At 36.2% G+C, this 17,282-nt stretch overlaps 1 protein-coding gene across 2 annotated transcripts in view; it reads right to left on the bottom strand.

Annotated features, from left to right (window-relative positions):
* SAMSN1 (SAM domain, SH3 domain and nuclear localization signals 1) overlaps nt 1–17,282 on the bottom strand; it is a 173,235-nt gene that overhangs the window by 20,078 nt on the left and 135,875 nt on the right. For both annotated transcript variants that reach the window (XM_060416299.1, XM_004002824.6), the window contains 3 exons: nt 13,449–13,520; nt 8,730–8,879; nt 3,149–3,278 (listed from right to left, as the gene is read on the bottom strand). In XM_060416299.1, the coding sequence (XP_060272282.1) occupies nt 3,149–3,278; nt 8,730–8,879; nt 13,449–13,520 (352 nt within the window). The remainder of the gene's footprint in view (nt 1–3,148; nt 3,279–8,729; nt 8,880–13,448; nt 13,521–17,282) is intronic.

Genomic DNA, 17,282 nt, shown 5'->3' with positions numbered 1-17,282 from the left:
GCCACCAGTTCAAGAACTCTCTTACTTCATCCTCTGTGGTCTAATCCAGCAGCACAGTGCTTTGAGCATTGGCTACTTGCTAAAGAGGCAGGAAGTATATAGCCTTAATGCCCTGTATAAGGCAGATAATGAATTCTGTACATGTAAACAAAGACAGAACCCTATAATAACATTTGGATTTTTGTGTGCTTATTGATCAGGAATAGTCAAAGCATAAGCCACAAATTTTCCTACAACTTACTATGATGTAGCAAAAATGGTGTTTCAGACTTCCTACTATGTATATCGAAAAGCAGAGATATTACTTTGCCAACAAAGGTCTGTCTCATCAAGGCTATGGTTTTTCCAGTGGTCATGTATGGATGTGAGAGTTGGACTGTGAAGAAAGCTGAGCACCGAAGAATTGAAGCTTTTGAACTGTGGTGTTAGAGAAGACTCTTGAGAGTCCCTTGGACTTCAAGGAGATCCTACCAGTCCATTCTGAAGGAGATCAGCCCTGGGTGTTCTTTGGAAGGAATGATGCTAAAGCTAAAACTCCAGTACTTTGACCACCTCATGCAAAGAGTTGATTCATTGGAAAAGACTCTGATGCTGGGAGGGATTGGGGGCAGGAGGAGAAGGGGACGACAGAGGATGAGATGGCTGGACGGCATCACCAACTCGATGGATGTGAGTTTGAGTGAACCCCAGGAGCTGGTGATGGACAGGGCAGCCTGGCGTGCTGCGATTCATGGGGTCGCAAAGAGTCGGACACGACTGAGCGACTGAACTGAACTGAACTGTGTACCAAAAGCCATTCTGAGACACCTTTTTGGATGAAAGGTAGCATTTTTGCTTGTAGTGTGAATGACAGGGAAAGAGGAAGTGTGTTACAGTGTCTATACTCCTAAATGGTTCAAAACTGTTCTAAACTGTGCTTTTAAAATTGCTCTTAAACCTTGCTCTCTGGTCCTTTTCCTTTCTTATCTTGAACCTCAAGGGGGAAAAAAAGATTCCATATTTGCTGCCTAGGGGCAAGAATGGCTCACAGGGGTGGTTACTCTGAGTCTCCCTACCACTCTCAGTCATCACCTCTCTTTTTCCTTTAGTGTGGTCCTTTGGTGCTCTGTTTCATGAGGGAGCAGCCCCAGTATCTCTACCATTCATTCAAATAAGTGTAGAAATAAGATAAAGATCCCTGTCGATGCTTCATTTTTTATATAATGCAAGTCACCCAGTCGTGACTCTTGGCAATCCCATGGACTGTAGCCTGCCAGGCTCCTCTCTCCATGGAATTCTCCAGGCAAGAATCCTGGAATGGGTTGCCATTCCCTCCTCCAGGGGATCTTTCCAACCCAGGGATCAAACCCAGGTCTCCGCATTGCAGGCAGATTCTTTACTGTCTCAGACACCAGGGAAGCCTTCATTTTTTATATGGACTGGTATTAAAAAAAAAAGGTGAGTTGCATCTTGTCACAGACATTAAGCTGTGTTTGATAATAGCTAAGTGGACTCCCATTTCCCTTATCCTCTCTTCCATGACTACTTCAGTCCCTGGCTTTTCATGGTATATTAAAGTTAATAGAATTCTACCCACATTTGGCATCACAATTTTGAATTTTAAAACTTCCAGCAGAAATGAATACTAATGAAATCTGAATTTCACACATGCAAAATATACCCCTCAAATGTTTCTGTATTAGCTTTTACTTCACAAAATAGCTATTCTACAGCCAGTAAGAAAGCAGGAATAAAATTCAGGATATTTTCAACATCTGGTCTTTGTGATCCATCTTCAAATAACAGAAGCAGCTGATTTAGAATGGAATGGAAAATAAACTTTGCAAAAAACCATTTAAAAGCCCTGAAAAGATTCAAAAGATATAAAACCGTGTACATATACAAAATTTACAACACATCCTGTAGTATAAGTAATTTCACTAAAATATTGTAGCAGGACATATGATTGAAGCTTGAGTGACTTCTTTGTTAGAAATGATATTTTTTTAGAAAATTCTTATTGAACACATGCTGATTCCTTTTTGTCACCTAATTGATATGTGTTCAGTCTCTCATTTGTGTATGACTCTTAGGAACCCTATGAACTATAGCCTGCCAGGCCCCTCTGTCCATGGAATTCTCCAGGCAAGAATACTGGAATGGGTTGCCATTTCCTCCTCCAAGGGGATCTTCCCGACCAGGGATCAAACCTGCCTCTCTTATGCCTCCTGCTTTGGCAGGTGGGTTCTTACCACTAGCACCACCTGGGAAAGTGAAAGTGAAAGTGAAGTCACTCAGTCGTGTCCGACTCTTTGTGACCCTGTGGACTGTAGCCCACCAGGCTCCTCCATCCACGGGATTCTCCAGGCAAGAATACTGGAGTGGGTTGCCATTTCCTTCTCCAGGGGATCTTCCCGACCCAGGGATCGAACCCAGGTCTCCCGCATTGCAGGCAGATACTTCTAACCTCTGAGCCACCAGGGAAGCCTGGGAAGCCCTACCTAACTGGTGATATTCCTACTATTTAGTATTTATATACCGCTTCACTTTTTACTCACTAATGCTGGATGGATACGTAGAATTGATGCAGATGTCCTGTTCTTTTCAGAATATTCCAGACAAAAAAAGGAAAGGAAGGAAACAGTGAGAGGGGGAGGATGGGGAAGAAATAAATAAAAAATGGGGAAAAAAATGAAAGAAAAAGAAAGAAAGAAAGGGAAAGAGGGAGAGGCAGGAAGACAGAAGGGCAAAAGGAAGGAAGAGAAAAGGAAAGGAAGGAATAAGTGGGGGAAGAAGAAAGCGAAGGAAAAAAGGCAGAGAACAGGATTTTAGTTTTTCTGAATATTTCAATTCTTTTAAAAAATCTGGATTCAAAGTAATGCTAGTTCTCTCCAGCATACTATATTGTATGATTCAGATTTAATCCAATGTGCTCTTTTTAAGTCCTATCCTAAGAGCCCTGCTGACCACAGTGCTAAAATTTTCAAGATATCCCATAATTCTAATATACTATGTATTATTTTAAATAATAGCAATTCCATAGATTCAACATGCTAATCAAATAGCTGAAAGCTTGTTGCTATTTTCACAAGCCTGAGAGAAATAAATTCATTGTTTTTAGTTAACTCAACCCAGATCTCCCTTCTTGTCACTTATTCTATAGCCTTACTTGATGAGCTCTGCCCACTGTAGAGACTGTCCAAGGAGTCACTGGTTTTGAGGGAGATCTTCTCAGTGTGGGTTCCAAGTGTGGGGTCACTGTTCCGGTATGGGAGGGTACCCTCTCCACCTTCCTCATCCTTCAGAAAATCATATCAGAAGTTAAGTGCAAAGAACGATTTCCTTGGAGACTTTCACGGTGTGCATTGATTTAACAAACAAGACAATACTGTAGCAATAAAATACTTAGGAATACATCAGCATAAAATATGAGTGTCATTAATCCTTAGCTCAATTTCTAGCAAAATGTCTTTTGGTATTCTTGGCAAAATTCTTTAGCTGAAACAGTCCACATTTTGGAATTTAACTGAAATTATCCAGTTGATTTTTGTAATTAGAATGAATATCATACCAAGACTCTTTAATCAGAAATGTTAGGTTTATTAACACTGTGCTTTATCTGTTAAAGTGCTTTTGTTTCTTCATGTTCTCCTTATCATCTGTTTACCACCATTACTAATCCTTTGAGATCTGATATTACAAGTTTAAACTCTACATAGTTGCTTCATGTCAGTTATTTGCACCCTACCAGATCACTAGATATGAATAAAACATGCACACTTTGCAATTCTAAAGCAAAGCTTATCTAAGAAGCTTTACAAATCTCATACAGTGCTTGCCACCTAGTCAAGTGAAAAGCAAATCTTGCATAAAATTAGGAAAGACAGACAATCTCAAAAGAAATTACATCTGCTTGAAAACGTCTCAAATGTTTTCCATATTTAGATAGTTTCAACAAAACCTATGAATTTCTTAATACTCATCAAAATATAATTCAATATTCCTCATTTTTTAGCATTTCTAAACATTGATAAAAGTTCAGAATACACATATGATATATGCTTAGTTTGATTCTCTGCTTTTATCCATTCCTTTACTCATTTGTTCAGTCATTCAATACAAGCCTGTAGAACATCTTCTAAGTACCTGGCATTGTTTGGGGGAACTGAGGATACCATGGTAAACAAGATTCAGGGTCCTACCTTTAATAGGTACATTTTAGGTACATTCTCAGGCTGTGTGTGTGTGTATGTGTGTGTGTATGTGTGTGTATGCGTGTGTGTGCATGTGTACTCTTTGGGGAGGTTTGTGTAAACAAAATGAACAAGACAATTTCAGAGAATAAGTGCTACGAAGGAAATAAAACTGGATGAAGTGAGAGGTTTAGCTATTCAGATTAGGTTTGAAGGAAGGTTGACTAATTGAGAGGGACCACCAAAGACCTCCTCCAAATGGTAACAGAGTCTGCATTATTGACCTGAATGATAAGACGATGTGACTTATATGAAGATTTGCAGATAGTATTCCACTCAAAAGAAATAGTGGGAACAATATAGCTAAACAAAGAATTAACTTGAGTTATACAGTGGAAAGGGTTTCCCAGATGGCTCAGCAGGTAAAGAATCCACCTGCAAAGCAGGAGGTGCGGGCAAACAGTTTCATCTCCTGGTCAGGAAGATCCACTGGAGGAAGAAATGGCAACCCATTCCAGTATTCTTGCCTGGAAAATCCCATGGACAAAGGAGCCAGGTGGGCTATAGGCCACGAGGTTGCAGAGTCAGACATGACTGAAGCAACTGGACGTGCACACGTGCAGAGGAAAACAACAAGGCCAGTCTAGCTGGAGCTGAGTGAGAGCAAGGAGAGTATTAGGGTATGAGCTCAGAGAAGTAGACTGGAGCCAGATCAGAAGGAACTTTTTAAGTCACTTGAAGTGACCATGCAAATCTCTTGCTGTTGGACCCTTCCAATACTCAGATCTCTTGCTGTGGGACCCTTCTTTACTGACATCCCTAACTACTGGCCCTCTGAGTTCACCACTGTGTTCGCGAGGAAGCCATGTACCAATGACTTAAATAGGGGGGCTACCATTTGAGTCCATGCTGGTGGGATGTGGGGCTTCTTTAATGAAAACCTTGGGTTCGAGGACTTCCTGTCAATCTGGCCAAAGCTTTCTTAAAACAGTGCTGAGGTGTGAGATTTGAAAGATCCTCCTTCTTTCTTTGTCTCCTTTTATAGTTATCACACTTGCATTGTATTCTAAAGGATTTTCTTGCTCATTTTTTCTTTCTCTTCTTTATCCTTCACGGGCATTTTCTCCAGTAAGTCTTTGGTGTGTCTATTCCATTCTTGGAATCTACTTCTCAGAGGACTGTAATGAACACATGTTTGGATGTGTAAGGGAATGCATTTTGGTACTGTAAAATTTTAACTGGTAATGTAAAATTTTAACTGGTACTGTAAAATTTCAATTTCTGAACTTGACTTTTCAAGTATCTTTCCGGCTTTCATGTGGAGAATGGCTTTTATGGAGGAAAGAGTGAAAGAAAGGAAACCAATTAGGTAATCTAGGCAAGAGAGGTTGTTTACTTAACCTAAAGCAGTAATAACTTACATGGAGATATGAAGAGTTTTTAGATATGCTTTGGAGTTAAAACTAGAAGGGTATGCTGATGAATTGCTATGAAGAGTGGGAGAAAGAATGAATTTTGGGTGATCTATAGGCTTTCTTCTTTTTTTCCTTTCCTTCTCCTTCTTTCTCTCTCTTCCCCTTCCTTTCTTTCCAACATCTACCATTAGTACAGTTTTGCTTTTATTGGAAGACTGGACAAGAAACAAACTCTTTGTACAGCATGCTGCTGCTGCAGCTGCTGAGTCCTTTCAGTTGTGTCCGACTCCGTGCGACCCCACAGACGGCAGCCCACCAGGCTCCCCCGTCCATGGGATTCTCCAGGCAAGAGTACTGGAGTGGGTTGCCATTTCCCTCTCCAGTGCATGAAAGCATAGAGAGTCAGTAATTCCATTTTAGGGATATCAAGTTCTAGATATCTATTATGCATCTAAGTGATAATATCAAATAAGCAACTGGTTGTATAACAGATAAGCACAGAGATCACAGCTAGAGATGTAATTGTGAAAAACAAAGTCATGAGACAAAATGAGATCACTTAGAAGAGAGACTAAATTGAGTAAAGCATCTGGGAATAAGCCTCAGGAAGACTCAACATTTAGCAGGACAGGAAAGAAAGCATAGCCAAGACAGGAACCTATGAGAAAGAAGGAAAACCAGAATGCCAAAAGAAGTCATAAAAGAGAATGTTTCATATGTAATGAAGTCATCACTTGCATCAGACACAGCTGAGAAGTATGTAAGAAGAAAGGTGACCATTTGATTTTGCAACACAGAGGTTAATACTGACTGTGACTATTGTTTCAATGGAGTACTGGGGAGAGAAATCCTGTTGAAGTGGGTTAGAAACAGACTAGCTATAAGACATATAGATCAACGGAATAGAACTGAGCCCATAAATAAATCCATATGTTTATGATCAGTTGATTTTTCAACAAAGATGCCAAGGCAATACAATGGGGAAATAATTGTCTTTTCAATAAGAAGTGTTGAGATGACTGACTATCCACATTCAAATGAATGAAGTTGGACTCCTACTACACACCATATAGAAAAATTAATGGACAATACACCAACTTTTAATACCTACAACTATAAAACTCTTAGAGGAAACACAGGAGTAAATCTTTGTAACCTTAGATCAAGTAATGGTTTCTTAGATATAACACTAAAAGCATAACTAATGATAGAAAAAATAAATCGGACTACTCAAAATCATAATCATGTGTGCTGTAAATGATACCATCAAGAAAGTGAAAACACAGTCCACAAATGGGAGAAAATATATCATATTGCAAATTATATACCTCATAAAGGATTTGTATCATCATATATTGTTTTATGAAGCAACTGACAAACAACTAATCTCAAAAATATACAAGCAACTTCTGCAGCTCAACTCCAGAAAAATAAACGACCCAATCAAAAAATGGGCCAAAGAACTAAATAGACATTTCTCCAAAGAAGACATACGGATGGCTAACAAACACATGAAAAGATGCTCAACATCACTCATTATTAGAGAAATGCAAATCAAAACCACAATGAGGTACCACTTCACACCAGTCAGAATGGCTGCGATCCAAAAATCTGCAAGCAATAAATGCTGGCGAGGGTGTGGAGAAAAGGGAACCCTCCTACACTGTTGGTGGGAATGCAAACTAGTACAGCCACTATGGAGAACAGTGTGGAGATTCCTTAAAAAATTGCAAATAGAACTACCTTATGACCCAGCAATCCCACTTCTGGGCATACACACCGAGGAAACCAGAATTGAAAGAGACACATGTACCCCAATGTTCATCGCAGCACTGTTTATAATAGCCAGGACATGGAAACAACCTAGATGTCCATCAGCAGATGAATGGATAAGAAAGCAGTGGTACATATACACAATGGAGTATTACTCAGCCGTTAAAAAGAATTCATTTGAATCAGTTCTGATGAGATGGATGAAACTGGAGCGGATTATACAGAGTGAAGTAAGCCAGAAAGAAAAACACCAATACAGTATACTAACACATATATATGGAATTTAGGAAGATGGCAATGACGACCCTGTATGCAAGACAGGGAAAGAGACACAGATGTGTATAACGGACTTTTGGACTCAGAGGGAGAGGGAGAGGGTGGGATGATTTGGGAGAATGACATTCTAACATGTATACTATCATGTGAATTGAATCGCCAGTCTATGTCTGACGCAGGATGCAGCATGCTTGGGGCTGGTGCATGGGGATGACCCAGAAAGATGTTATGGGGAGGGAGGTGGGAGGGGGGTTCATGTTTGGGAATGCATGTAAGAATTAAAGATTGTAAAATTTAAAAATTAAAAAAAAATAAAAATAAAAATCATAAACGTCAACAATAAAAAGACAACCCAATTAAAAGCACAGATAAAAGATTTGAATAAACATTTTTCAAAAGAAGATATGCAATGGCCAGTAAGCACCTGAAAAGTTTCTCAACATCATTAGCCACCGGGGAAGTGCAAATCAAAGTATAATGACAGTTCTCTTCCTACCCATTATGAAAGGATAACATAAAAAAGACAGACAGTAACATGTTGACAAGCATGTGGAGAAATTGGAACTCTTGCACACTGGTAGTGGGACTGTAAAATGATGTAATGTCTTTAGGAGATACTTTGCCAGTTTCTCAAAGTATCAGACAGAGTTACCATGTAACCAAGAGAAACAAAGAATTTTTCCACATAAAATCTTGAACAAAGGCATCCATGGCAGCATTATTTACAATAGCCCCCAAGTGGAAACAACCCACATGTTCACCAGCTGATGAAATGATGAACAAAATGGGGCCTATCTGTAAAACAGTATCATTTGCTAATGAGAAGAAATGAAGTATTACTGTTTGTTCCAACATAAATGATCTATGTTCCTCACACACAACATGCGGGATTTTTCTGAGCCTCTTGTTTCCTCTATTAAAATGTGAACAAGAGTACTGTCTTCCACCCAACTTCTGGGCAAAATTATCGAGGAAAAAAGTATATTGAAGTCCTTCATAAGCTACCAAGTACTTCTATATCTAGAAGAACCTGTTCCATATTGTAAGAAATATATTAATAGAAAAATACAAATGATTAACAGAGGACACTTACCTTTTCTTCAGAAAGGGCTTTGATGTATTTTTTGCCCACTTTTTTCTTCATTGTCCAGGAAATAGCTCTCATTTTTTTACCTAAACTTCCTCCATTATGTGAAGTTTTGTTTTGTTCTCCACTTTCATTTATGGGTTCCCCTTCATATGCCTAGTTAGAATTGTTTACAAAAGACAAAATAATGAAGCAATGAAAAGCATTGATCTGAAAAGATCGTTAGAAGATTCCAAATCTGTGGGATTCCTGTACATTCTGTGCAGCAGTGTTCAAAATTTCAAACAATCTGAAAATAATGCATGTTTTTAAATTGTCTAGCTCTGGTTACCTGTATTCCAGGCTCAGAAAGTAAAACTTGTGTTATCAAAAGACATGAGCTTCACATCTGAAATTATTAAAGATAATTATATATATATATATATATATATTTAATAGCTATATAGTAGAATTACTTTAGTCCTTCCTGTTTATGAGATGGACAAAATAGAAAAAAATGCCAAGCATGATGAGTGAATATCTACTTAGATGAGAGATATTTTTTGGAGGCCTTAGAAAGGCTATAGCATCTATCCATGCTGAACAGGTACTAACATACCTTCTTGCTTCTTATAAACTGAAACGGTCATGGTTATTTTTTAAATTTTGGAGTTAATTAAATCCAGAGAGAAACTGCAGTTTTTCCATCTTACAGGTGATGGATACGTGCGCATTTCCCACATTCTCGAGTAACATTAATTATGAACTTGTTCCAGCCATTAGATCAGAGATCTTTATGTATTCCACGTACTAATCAAAAATCTCTATTAGACTGCTTCTGATTTTTGCTTATTAAGAATTTTGTTAAACCAGTGATTTCTCATCTAACTCAGAAGAAAACAATGTTCACAGCTCACAAGGCTCTATAACAACATAACATAATGTGATATAATGCAATTATTATAATACATATTGCAAAATAACATTGTTGTTATTTAGTCACCAGGTCGTGTCTGACTCTTTTGTACTCCATGGACTGGGGTCCCCCAGGCTCCTCAGTCCCTGGGAGTTCCCAGGCAAGAATATTGACGTGGTTTGCCATTTCCTTCTCCAGGGGACCTTCCTACCCAGGGATTGAATCCACATCTCCTGGATTGGCGGGCAGATTCTTTGCCACTGAGCCACCAAGGAAGCCCATAATATATATACTACATTATATACAGTGTATGTGAGATAAAGAATTCAAACCATCTTATCCCTTGCTACTTCTCAAATTTTTCTTGTTCCCTGTAGGAATGATTTTCAAAATGTGGTTCTAAGACCAGTAGCAACAGAATCACTTGGGGACAATTTCTGTTTTAACAAATTCTACTAGTGACTTTGATACATGCTAACATTTGAAACAACTCGAATTGAGTACTGCCACACTAGTGCCTCTGCTGTTTCTCTTTCATATTCCCACCAATGTTTGTACTTGACTCAGCCATTGGCGTCCACCACATATCTACAAATGTCTTCCTTCATTCATCCAGGTTTCCACTCACATGCCAAGTAATAGAAGAGAAACTTTCTGACTGATCACCCCATTTGAAATAGCCCACATGTGTCCACACTCCCTGAATGTTTACTATGACTTATTCTTCTTCTAAGCACTTAACAGTATCTAATAATATATTTTTTTGTTCTTTATATTTTACTGTCTGCATCTCCCACTATGATATACGCTCCATGAGACTAGAGACTTTATCTGTTCTATTCATCCTGAGTATCTAAATATTTCCAAGAACATAACTGACCCTCAATAGTTTTTTAATAAATAGAACTTCTTATGTAGAACTTTGGCATTTTTTTCCCCTTGGAGGACATTTTTGGGTGACATATACATAATATCTCAGATTTGCAAGAAAGGACCCTTGAAGGTCATGTAGTCTAGTACTGTCCACCATCTCCAATAGGTGAGTGGCCAGTCATTCCCTGAATATAAAAAATCATGGGAAACATCTGTTTAGTGAACTTGAATATTTTAATATGAAGGTGTAACCACATAGTTAACATCATTATTAATAAATATTATATTTTATTTCATGTCTTACCCCAAATTGCCTATAATAAATATGAGTGGACAGCCAACTTAAATCCTCATTGCACTTTATTAATGTCTACATTCAGGGTTATCAAGGCAAAGATTCTTTGCTCAATTTGAAAGCACTGAATAAAATATAACTTGGAACTACTTAAAAATTTTACTATTAGGCCTTTTCTTTTCTCTTTACTTAAACTTTTTCTATCTTCATTGTAAAGTTATAAATTGAAATAAGAAAATATATTAGTTTATTACTATCTGTGCTAACTTACCATTGCCTAAGTTTCAAAAAAGTGCCATAAATGTTTTTAATTTCAGGCTTTTCTATAATTATTTACAGAAGCTTTGAGGAGACTATGTTGACATATTTTTAATTTCAATATTTTTCTGTGCTTTTCTCTTTCATAGCCTGAATCTCAGTTTATTTATATACTTATTTATGGTTTTTTTGTTGTTGTTGTTGTCGTTTTAAAGTATGTCTCCCTCTAGACTCTAGGCTTCGTGAAATAAGGATTTTCACGTGTATTGTGACAGTACTTTCTGAGTACCCAAGGGAGATACTCAAGTAGATGCTCAATACACATTTATTGAATGAGTGAATGACAGTTTGCTAAAAAATGTACAAACTGCTTTATCAAGTTCATTAAATTCTCTCACAAATTGCTAGGCCACCATTATTCAATAAGTTTGAATGAGCCTGAGCAACTTTTATAGGTCAACTCTAGAATAAAAACTTAGTAACAGTAAATATATCTATGTAGGATTACAGAAAGTTGAAGGTTTATACAATATGGGAATTTGGGGCTGACATGTACACACTGCTATTTAAAATAGGTAACCAACAAGGACCTACTGTATAGCACAGGGAATTCTCCTCTATAACAATCTAAATAGGAAAATAGTTTGAAAAAAAAGATACTAATGTAACTGAATCACTTTGCCCTGCATCTGAAACTGACACAACATTGTTAATCAACTGCACTTCACTATAAAATAAAGATTTAAAAAAAGATCAACAGGAAATCCCTCATGCTAAAAAAATTATATAGGTCTTCTCACTGTATAGCATTTGTAAAAAAAATACATTTGGGTTCTCACTTTTTGTATTGTATAAGGCTTCTCACTATTTGTAAAAATTGTATAGGGTTTCTCACTATTTACATTGTATTATTTGCAATTATGTAAGTGTTGATAGACCATAAAGCTACATACAATTTTATATATTTATATCCATGTAGGTATAAAGGTTTATTCATAAGTTTATATATATATATAAATATATAGGTGAATAAAATAGGATATATATAATATATATAAAGGGACATAGTATGCACACATGTGCATATATATGTGCTAACAGAGGTATTTATAAAGAAATAATAGATATCATTTTCTTTCTACTTTTGTCTAGATATCTGTTGCTGAAATAAACATATTTAAAGATAATATAGATAGATACATATAGGAATCTGAAAGATATTCTGAGAAATTAGACATGATAAAGAAAATTCTTTGTAAAAAATAATAATGCAATATCTAGAATGAATAAGATGTGAATAATATCTAAAGCCTATTGATCTAAAACAAATCTACCACATGAATAAATAAATTAGGTTCAATATAAATACATACTTTCACTTTTCTCAGTGTATATCCCTCCTCTCTACTATTTTATTAGTTGTTATACCTTCTTTAATTAGTTGTTACAGTTGGCCCACGATTTATGAGATAGTATAACAAAATAGCAAACTTTGGACAAGATGTCGCTTTCTGCCTTTGTCATTTATGACATGTATGATTTAGAAGTAATTTTGTTCAAACATATTTCTTCAATGATAAAATAAAAATAATAGTATTTCCTACTTACAGGTAGGTAAAGTGCTTAATGTTGTGCTTGCTTCCTGGTAAGTGCTCAATTAAATGTAGTGATAATGATGATGTCAATAAGCTTATAGGAAGCTTTTCTTAAGCTACATTTTAAGGTGTTCCTGGTTTGTAAAATGTATATGGGGCTTCCTGAGTGGCACTAGTGGTAACGAATCCACCTGCAATGCAGGAGACATAAGAGACGTGGGTTAGATCCCTCGGTCAGGAAGATCCTCTGGAGTAGGAAATGGCAACCCACTCCAGTATTCTTGCCTGGAGAATCTCATGGACAGAGGAGCCTGGTGGGCTACAGTCCATAGGGTCACAGAGAGTCAGACATGACTGAAGCGACTTAGCACAAACGCACTCATGGAATGGTCACCGCCATTTCAATGTGTACAGAAGTGTGAAAGTATAAATGAGCAGACCAGCCTATGCTCTCCTTAACTAATTTCCAATGAAGTCATTTAATCAATTCCTAAATTAAAATAATTATAACTTACATAAAATTTAACATGTATGTCATTTCATATGTGTTGCTTTAAATTGTAATTCTCTTCTTAAATTGATATTCTCTCTTCCCAAATATCTCTAAAGTTTCTTAGATAGCTTTTTACTCATAATGCCCAGCATGGTGCTAGGTACTAAATTATTGTTCATTTGTCACAAAAATGTATGCAAGGCTATGGTTTCTAAATATATATTTTTTGCTTACTATAATTTGCAAAAGTTATATTGGCTTCATAATTTTTCATAATGTTTGTATAACACTCATAAAAATGGAATGGAATACTAACCCCAGTGGAATCATCTGGTTTTGCTGTGGAATTATTCCAAAAACGATCGAAGTTCCCAAAACTGCTGCTGCGCTGTAAAATAGGAAAGAAAAAGCAAAAGAAACAGGATTTGTGACTTTCATTGATAAAACTGCTAAATAGATTATGGCTTAATAAGCCCAAGTCTCTTGTGAATACAGGATTAAAAAGATTCTTCTTTCTGGAATATCTAAAGGTGCTGATGGTTATTAACATTCTAATATTTACAGTTCGTAAAATGTGTTTTATGTTTATGATACAGTGTTAAGCACCTTGTAGAAAATCTATTAAATTATTTTGGACTTGCAGTGTTAATGTTGCTCTTAAGAATGACCTGTGTTGCTAGACAACCAAGCAACAAATAGAAAACAACAAAACAAAAAACCAAAAGCAAGCATTTGAGTAAATTCACCATTGTGCCTCATAAAGATCATATTTGTCAAAAAACTAATGTAAATGCATTTCCCATTGCTGACCCTTGATAATTTGAAACCTTCTACTAGATATCAGAAAGAGAAGGCAGCATATACACAGACCTATTAGTAAATTGAAAAGAGCATTTAGGTATGCACACTCTTAAGTTGGGGGTAAAACTGAATTTTTACACATTTAACATGGAATTACAATGAGACCTCTAGGTCAATATCATTCACTGGTTTTGAGAGAAAGCTTAATATGTTAATAGAAACCTTGTTCTCTTGGATACTTTTTGCCTACAAGGCTAAATTTTTATTCTTATGTAACTCATTCTATGCAGGTAGTTATAAGCAATTCCTGATTACTACAAAGTAAATGACTCTTCTAAAAACATTTTTCAAAAATCTTTAGTCATGGAATCAAAAATTGGTATTTTCTCACTATTTAATTTTATATATTGTTTAAGATGATGGATATCAGACATTACAGACTTTATATATGTTCTATCTTAAGAACTTTATTTCATTTCAAGCTTTATTTCATTTCAAGCTTATAATATTTTCAAAATAGGCTGGTGGTACTGAAAAATAACCTGATAATTAGAAAAGTTAAAAATGGGAGTCAGTAGTCTGTAAAACTTTGTATGTCCTTTAAAAGTCACAGACCATTTTAGTTCAAGATGGCTTCAAAGGTACTTAGTCCTTGCAAGCACTCTTATTCTCAGATCTTCCTACCAGCTATCTTTAAAACTCCTTGTTTCTCTTTTAAATGAGTTTATATAAAAAGATACTGGCATGTGACAAGGGGTGAGCTTGATAGACACTGTGATACAGAACACCACCCCAAGGATGATGGCTGTGTTAGACACAATTAACACCTTTTGCTGACTTGCTACCCTTGCTGAAGAAGCCCTTCAGCTTGTGGCAAGAGGATAGAAAAAGGACTGAAATTGAAAACTACTCTGGAAAATACAATCTTCTCATGCAGGGCTTACGGACCTAGAATGATTTCTGAGAGCATTAATCACTTCAACTTGCCTAGTAGGCATTTCTGCCAGGCCATCATTGCCCGGAAATTGCAAAAAGGAATTGAGTGTGTTCTTGTTCTGTTTATAAACAATCTGAACACAGGGAAAGCTGCTACTTTTTTATATACTTGAAGCATCCTTATGGCCTATTGGAGCCTGTGCTTAGGGCACTTTTGTAGCCTATAACCAGTCTGTGCCCTGCCTATTAAATATTAATGAAGGTTACAATGTGTTATCCACCACTGGATAATGGGTCATGTTGCCCAGAGGGGCACAGAATAGACTCACCTCAGCACTTCTCCACAGTATCTTCTGCCATTAAGTAATCAATAGTAACCACCTTTTAAAATTAATTCTCCCCTCATTATATCAATAGAAGCAGATTGAGAAGTCGTGGTTTTCAGAACTATTACTTTGGGTTTTGTCAGTCATCTCATTACAGAATCACTCAACAGATTCAAGTCAGAGGAGTAAAATATCAATCCATGCTAAGAAACCCTTAAGAAGCAAATCTAAGTTATTTAAAATAATATTCTTAAAATTTCATTATTCTCTTGTCAGAAAGTGACTTTCTGAGATGGTTGCATAATGTATAGGCTATGGCTTATGATGAGAAAAGACTAATGTCTACTATGAGGTATGGATAATGAACAAATATGTAATTTCTACTCTTGTTAACTTTCTAATGAAAAGGTGAATCATGTGGAGGTAAGCTGGTTTCATAAATGATAGTCCTTTACAAATGAGAATATATTTCAATACTGATAATTTTGCAGTGTATAATTGTAGAGGATTGCTGCTGCTAAGTCGCTTCAGTCGTGTCCCACTCTGTGCGACCCCACAGACGGCAGCCCACCAGGCTCCCCCGTCCCTGGGATTCTCCAAGCAAGAACACTGGAGTGGGTTGCCATTTCCGTCTCCAATGCATGAAAGTGCAAAGTGAAAGTGAAGTCGCTCAGTCGTGTCCGACCCTTAGCAACTCCATGGACTGCAGCCTACCAGGCTCCTCTCTCCATGGGATTTTCCAGGCAAGAGTACTGGAGTGGGGTGCCATTGCCTTCTCCTGTAGAGGATTAGACTTGGCAAATATTATTTTGTAACAAAGCTCCCATCAAGACAGAGTCATTATATAAACAAATAGATATCAACAAAAGGGTAACTTAAATAAAAAAGCAATTCGTATTTTAGATAATTCTTTGCTTCTGTTGGCATTAGATTATATTTAGTCTTCAACTATAAATCTGTATAGTCTTTCCTTATGCAATTAGATACGTTTGTAAAATGACACACCTGTGTAAGATAATTTGGAAAAACTAACAAAATTACATGTAATTGCCCTTTGACCCAAAATTTCATTTCTAGACAACTATAACAGATACACTTGAATATAAATTGATTTGCACATCCACATTCAATGGAAATTTTTTATAGAAAAGCTATAAACCTCAATGTTCACCAGGAGAGGACTAATTGAATAGTATATGGTAAATTCAAATAATAGAAATGTGTACATCTGCAAAAACCAAAAATATATCTCTTATCTGATGTGGAATGACCCCAGGATATAGTGTATATGAAAAAAGTGAAACATAGAAAAATGTACACAATAAACTGCTTTTTATCTAAGAGTGGGACTATATCTGTATGTTTCAATACAGGCAAATATGTATTTTCTTTCTTAGAGAAATTGGGTAAAATAAGCAAAGACAAGGAAAAGAAGAGAAAACAAAATTTTCTAAATATGCCTTGTTTCATAGATTTGACTTTAAAACTATGTAACTTAAAAAATATTTATAAACAAATTTAAATAAAAATAAAGGCAATCCCTAAAAATTCCAAATAATTAATTTAATTTTACTTTGAATTCATGGCTTACAGAGAGGAAATATTTTAAGCAACTAATAAAAAACAGTAATTTGATGGTTTAAAGAACAACAACAAAAATGACTAACTTTAACCAGTTTTCCAATCCCATTTAGAACTGCATTCAAGAAAAGTACCTAGAAATAAATCTGACTATGGAAGTAAAGACATGTACTCGGAAAACTGTTAGACACTCATGAAAGAAACTGAAAAGGACTCTTACAAATAGATATACCATGCTCATATATTAGAAGAATTAATATTGTAAAAATTGCCATATTACCCAAGGCAGTCTGAGAAGTCAGTGCAATCCCTACCAAAATATTAAAGGTATTTTTTGCAGACCTGCATGAGTTCACAAATAATTCTAAAAATTACATAGAAACACAAAAGACCTTAAGTAGTGAAAGCAATCTTGAGAAAGAAGAACAAAATTGGAGTAATCACACTGGCTGATTTGAAACTATAGTACACAGCTATAGTAATCAAAATAGTATGGTATAGACGGA

Source organism: Ovis aries, chromosome 1 (assembly GCF_016772045.2).
Source record: "Ovis aries strain OAR_USU_Benz2616 breed Rambouillet chromosome 1, ARS-UI_Ramb_v3.0, whole genome shotgun sequence".
NCBI lineage: Eukaryota > Metazoa > Chordata > Mammalia > Artiodactyla > Bovidae > Ovis > Ovis aries.
Note: the sequence above shows the minus strand (reverse complement) of the source record. Positions and strands in the feature narration are given on the sequence as shown.